Below are 6,551 nucleotides of genomic sequence, written 5' to 3' on the forward strand. Positions count from 1 at the left end.
TTTTTGTGTCTCTCATCACCTCCACTCTGATTGTGCCACTCATCTGCACACCAAGGACAATTCACACATTTACGGATGACCAATTAACCTACTAACCCACATTCTATGAATCAAGGAAACCCACACAGTCACAGAGAGAATATGTGAAGTCTACACAGATAGTACCTGAGGTCAGGATTGAATCTGGGTCTCTGGATATTCAATATCAAAAGTATGAACGGGAAAAAAAATCAGCCACTTGTTTCGAGGAGCATATGTTCTATTTGCATTTATTTCAGGAGATTTGGTATCAGCTGTTGACATTCGCAAAGGACTGATCTCAAGAAAGTGAGAAGTTCAAGATTAAGAATGATTTCCTGTCATTAAAAATCAGGGCAACATTTGGATACAACTTGGGTAAACGACATTGTGGAAATTGAACCAGTCAATGTTTTGCTGTACCATTTGTACAGTGGTCAAAGAAGAAAATTGATAGTTACAGAAAGCAGACTTTTATTTTAAATCTCACTTTTGAATATATACATACAATTTTTTTAAATCATCTTCATTTTCATAGATATCTTAATTTTTAAAAGCAGCAATTCCACATAAGCAATAATATTTAATCATTTTATGAGGCTAATTCCCTCATTTCAATGTCCAGTTTTGAGTGGCACCTACTAATACATTTTTATATCTTCTGCCACGACTTTTTGTAGTTGACAATTTCCTGGAAAACAGTGTTCATAAAATTACCGTTTTCTGGGTAAATAGAAAATCTTGGTTTCCGTATTTTGATCAGTAGAATGTTTGCACAAATGCAGTCAAAGGAAATAACTTGATCATGTCTTTCATTTATTCGACAAATGCTTTAAGCCCTTCCTGGTCATTTTTATACAGTGGTATTATTGTTGGAAAACATTCAGAATGTATTTTTATCAATGGCTGTTCAGTATGTTCTCCCTGCGACCTGCGTGGGATTTCTCCAGGTGCTACAATTTCCTCAGGATTGGCTATTTTTTAATTTCGTTGTACTTGTTGCAATGACAATAAATGAATATTATTATTATTATTATTATTATTATTTGAGGACTGAGCTAATCTGGAATGGTTGTTTGAAAGTGTGAATTCAGAACACATGGCTGCAAATGCAACAAAAAAACAACTTCAAGTTAAGCACACAAGCACAGATTATTGCATTTTTCCTGATGCTTGTCATGGAGCCTGCTTTATTCCACTTCCCCTGAAGGTGTAACATGGGCTGAGGCTGAGTGTACATTGGTACTTGTCCATGATGGAAAAGTAAATGCAGCATAGAATATAGAAGGGGTGGCATGGTGGCACAGCGGTAAAGTTGCTACCTTACAGTGCCAGAGATCCGGGATCAATCCTAACTACGGTGCTGTCTGTATGGAGTTTGTATGTTCTCCCTGTGACCTGCGTGGGATTTCTCCAGGTGCTACAATTTCCTCCCATAGTCCTAAGATGGACAGGTTTGTAGCCTGAAGATAGACACAAAAAGCTGGAGTAACTCAGGAACGGTGACCTTGCGACCCTTCGTCAAATTTGTAGGCTAATGGCTTGGTAAAATTATAAATTGTTCCTTGTTTCTGGAGGATAGTGTTAGTGTGTGGGGATAGCTGGTTGGCGTGGACTCAGTGGGCCAAAGAGCCTGTTTCCATGGTGTATCTCCAAATTAAACTAAACTCAACAGTACAGTACAGGAACAGGCAATTTAACACACAATGTGCATGCCAAACATGATGCCAGGTGAAACCAACCTTTCCAGCCTACAAGTGATCCATGTCAACCCAGCCCCTGCATATCCATGTGCCTATCCAAAAGCCTTTTAAATGCCACTATTGTGCCTGCCTCCTCTTCCTGCACCTCCATCTCTTTCTCCTAAAGCAGTTAATTCTACATTGTCTGGCCTAATGCCCTCCTCACCTTCTTCTCACAGTTCATTTGAAACCCTTGACAAAACGGCATTAATCAAACATTCTCCTTCTCTTAGTAATCTCTATAAGATGATGCAAGAAAAACAGACTCACTTTCTTGAGGCGAAGTTGTCAAACAAGTAAGCAGTTGATTTATTAATCTTGTCCAAAGTCATCTGAGTCTCCAGCTGCTGTTGGGTAGTAAAAAATGGACAAATAATGCAGTGCTCAAGGTCTACAGCAAACAGCAAACAATTAATTCAATTTTGAGGAAATCATTAATAGAGGAGCTCTTTAGGTGTGAGCCTCTTTAATGAGGGTTTGCAGGCAATCTAGTCCCCCTAGTCCTCACCTTTCACCCTTTCAACCATTGCACAAAGCACATAATCCTCTTAACATTTTCACCACCTCCAACGGGATTCCACACGAGCCACATCTTCCCATTTCCACCCCTTTCTGCTTTCCACAGACATTGTTCCCTCCACAACTCCCTGGTTAACTCATCTCTTCCCACCCAAACCACCCCCTCCCCAGGTAGCTTCCCCAGCAATGGCAGGAGATGAATCATTTGTCCCTATACCTCCTCCCTCGACTCCGTCCAAAGACCCCGACAGTCCTTTCAGGTGAGGCAGAGGCTCACCTGCTTCGACTCCAACGTCTATTGTATCAGCTGTTCCAGGTGTGGACTCCTATATATCGGCGAGACAATCGCAGACTGGTTTTGCTGAACACCTTTGCTCAGTCCGCCTTGGCCTACCTGACCTCCCGGTGGCCAAATACTTAAACTCCCCTTCCCATTCCCACACTGACCTTTCTGGCCTGGGCCTCCTCCACCGTCAGAGTGAGGCCAGATGCAAATTGGAGGAATAGCACCTCATATTTCGCTTGGGCAGCTTACAACCTAGCGGTAAGAATATTGAAATCTCTAACTTCAGGTAACCTTCGTATCTCTTCTCTCTCCGTCCCTCCCCCACCCTAGTTGTGGTACTAGTTCCTGCGTAGATTCACTGTTTGTATGATTCGTTATCACTTTCCCATGGCCAACAATGGGCCATTGTGGGCTCCACCCATCCTTAGTTGGAAAGGCGCAGAACATAGAATTCACTCTGTGGTGGAGAACTGGTGCAGAAAGTTATGGCACCTCAAATTTTGAGGTGAGAAGGAAAATAAAATATTGTTTTGTTTTTTTAAACATAAAAATGAAACTTCAACTCGTGGGTTTAACACGCGGTATTCTGTAAATAAATTACTTAGTTGGATAAAACAATTACTGAATTGAATTCGACACATCACCAAACCTGATATGCTGTTTGTTTCTGGCACTCTGTACATAATCAAGTAGGCTGTTTTGGACCTGCAAAATAGGATGGAACAAAATATGTCCCATTTCTTTTCAAATTTGAATTAATATGTATATTGTTCATTTAAAATTATTTCACTTCTCATTTCCTTAGCGTTACGATTTACTCTGCCATCTGAGTTAATTATTAATTTTCTTCTGTATTTTAAACATCCCGTTATATTATAAGCACATCCATCCTATATTTACGGCCTTATGTTATTTTAGTGAGTTATGTCAAGCCTCTTGCAGAAATCACATAACAATATTTATTATAATTCAAAAATACATTGCAGACTATGGGGTAGGTGAATATCATCTTTACCTCAGAGAAATGTCCTTTCCCCTCTTAAAGGAATATCATGATCAACGATATTCACAAAAATCATGTAAAATGGGAACAAAAGAAAAAACGCATGAGGGTTACAAATCTTGATACAATTAATGTAGTGATTATTGAAAAATACGCAATATGGAGAAAATACATAATGTATACTATGTATTTTACATTATAAATATATAATGTAAAGGGGAAAATACATAATGCTTGCATTGTGCTCTGAGCTATGCTCACTTCCTCTTGGTTGCTCAATCTGGACTGTAAGATGTATTAGAGGTAGTAAATACAAGGCTGATATCAACTGTGGCACAATCCTTTCCATGCTGACCTCTAAAATTCCCACTGCTCCTCCTTCCCAGCCTCTGATCTTCCAGTGTGTGGCTAGACGCTACTTCTATCAGGAGTCAATTGGGCTTCACCTGTCGGCTCGCTCCATTTTCAAAACCCTGAGCCTTATCTTGATCCCAGGTGGCACATTGTCCTTTGCTGTTACAAGATGTAACACTAGTTCAATAGCAGCTGAAGCCTCAGCCTTCAGGTATACTAAGGTTTGCAATGATAAGTCCACAACTGAAATGGTTTATGGAGGCCTGTTTTGCCCCAGTGTCAATTTTGACGTCACTCCTTCAATAAGAATTGGATTACTTTGGGACTGTCAATTAGACCTGGGCTCGCAAATGAAAATGGATGCGATGCCTGTAAGAACTTGCATCGTGTGGTATGATTCTGGTACAATGTCAATTCCAGATGTTGAAGGTAAATTGAAGGTAAATACCACCATCATTAAAGCCTACTGTCCTGGCCCTATTTCATCTGCCCATTTTGGAGCAAAATAATAGGGTGGCACAGTGATGCAGAAGTAGATTTGTTGCCTTACAGCATCAGAGACCCGGGTTCGATCCTGAATATAGGTGCTGTCTGTATGGAGTTTGTACATTTTCCCCCTGACCGCGTGGGATTCATAGGGGTGTTCTGGTTTCCTCTCACACTCCAAAGATGTACAGGTTTGTAGGTCAATTGGTTTCTGTAAATCATCCTAAGTGTGTAGGATAGTGCTAGTGTATGCAGTGATCGTTGGACGGCGTGGATTAGGTGGGTTTAAGGGCCTTCCACACTGTATCTCTAAAGTCTAAAGTCTGCAGACTCTACAAGCTTTCTGCCATTAACTGATCCATTAATTTCCAGGTGATATTCTCTCTCCATTTTTGAAATTCCAGAACACAAACCAAAAAGATACCCGTCATAGAAAATACTTCATGACAGCATCAGATAATTTGGCTGTCTAATTCTACTCCACTCTTTCCAAGAAGTGAGAGACGTGCTATTTATTAATGCCCTGGAGATTCTTACTTTGCTGACATAGTTACCTGCTTAACAGTTCTGTCATTAAAGCAGTACCAGTTACCATCAGCAACTGATTTAATTTCAGCATAATAGTGTCCACCACCAAATCCCTCAACGTGGTGCCAAATTGCAAACAACTCATACTTTTTCTCCTAAAATAAAGAAGGGGAACAAAAGATGTTATTTCTTGTTTTGTGTAAGATTAATTTTCTGAAAGTATATTTTTACTTTTCTTTGTGCTTTAAATCTTTTCTGTTTTCTTACCTTTTCTTCTGAGGAATCTTGGTCTGATTGATCTTAAGGGGAGAATAAAAGAAAGATGCAAGATAAGTTATAGAATAATAGTGCGGAAACAGGCCCCTCAGCCCAACTTGCCCACGCCAACCAACATACCCCATCTACACCAGCCCCACCTGCCTACTTTTGGCCCATATCTCTCAAAACCCACCCTGTCCATGTATCTGTCTAAATGTTGTTAAAAATTGTAATAGTACCTGCCTCAAGTACCTCGTCCAGCTGTTCATTCCATGCACCCACCGTCCTTTGTGTGAAAATGTTACCCCTCAGGTTCCCATTAAGTCTTTCCCTCCTCACCTTAAACCTGTGCCCTCCAGTTCTCAATCCCCCCACTCTGGGCAAAAGACTCTGCATTTACCCGATCTATTCCTCTCATGATTTTGTACACCTCTATAACATCACCCCTCGTCCTCCCACGCTACAAGGAATAAAGGATTTCCGCAGGCACAGCCAGGTCCTCCCGACACCGATGAACATCCAGGGAATGGACATCGAGAGGGTGGATTCTTATAAGTACCTGGGTGTCCACCTCAACAATAAACTGGGCTTGACTGAAAACACTGATGCGCTATACACAAAGGGCCAGAGCCGACTTTATCTATGAGTTGGACTCAGGTCCTTTGATTTTTTTTGATTTTTTTAGATTTTAGATTTAGAAATACAGTGCAGAAACTGGCCCTTCAGCCCACCGGGTCTGCGCCGCCCAGCGATCCCCACACATTAACACTATCCTATACCCACTACAGACAATTTTTACATTTACCAAGCCAATTAACCTACATACCTGTACGTCTTTGGAGTGGGCACTCCTAAGGACCTTCTACCACACGGTGGTTGCATCGGCCATTTTCTATGGAGTGAGGACAATTTATGTATCTTTTATTTATTTATAATGAATGATCTTTTGCTCTCTTGCTATCTATCCACTTTGCTGCTGTAACACTGTAAATTTCCCCGGTGTGGGATGAATAAAGGAATATATTATTATTAAGCCCGAGCCTGGTCAACCTCTCCCGACAGCTCAGTCCCTCGGGTTTTTAAAAGTCAAGAGACCAGCGTGTTTTTTTTGTAATAGGCATGCTGGTCCACAAACCAGCCCACTGATTTGCCCTTAATGGTTCCAACAAACCTTGAACAGCCTCAACCTTTCTCCCTTCACCATCCACAGCATCTCCAGCTTGCATTGCCTGAGTTGGAGCGAAGGATTGTCCTCTGTCAGTACTCTCTGGGCAATGAGTATTCTGGACATCATTCTCCTGTGTGAGAGGGTTATGGGGAGAAGGCAGGAGAATGGGGTTAGGAGGGAGAGATAGAT

General features: G+C 41.2%; 1 protein-coding gene across 1 annotated transcript; it reads right to left on the reverse strand.

Annotated features, from left to right (window-relative positions):
• Positions 1–6,551, reverse strand: LOC144599249 (ubl carboxyl-terminal hydrolase 18-like). The gene is made up of 7 exons (XM_078410008.1): positions 6,366–6,551; positions 5,204–5,235; positions 4,963–5,091; positions 3,581–3,603; positions 3,215–3,270; positions 2,031–2,107; positions 1–709 (listed from the first exon to the last, which is right to left on the reverse strand). Exons 1-6 carry the CDS (start codon positions 6,418–6,420, stop codon positions 2,073–2,075), a joined length of 330 nt encoding a protein of 109 aa, XP_078266134.1. The 5' UTR covers positions 6,421–6,551; the 3' UTR covers positions 1–709; positions 2,031–2,072.

Source organism: Rhinoraja longicauda, chromosome 13 (genome assembly GCF_053455715.1).
Source record: "Rhinoraja longicauda isolate Sanriku21f chromosome 13, sRhiLon1.1, whole genome shotgun sequence".
NCBI classification, from domain to species: Eukaryota; Metazoa; Chordata; class Chondrichthyes; order Rajiformes; family Arhynchobatidae; genus Rhinoraja; species Rhinoraja longicauda.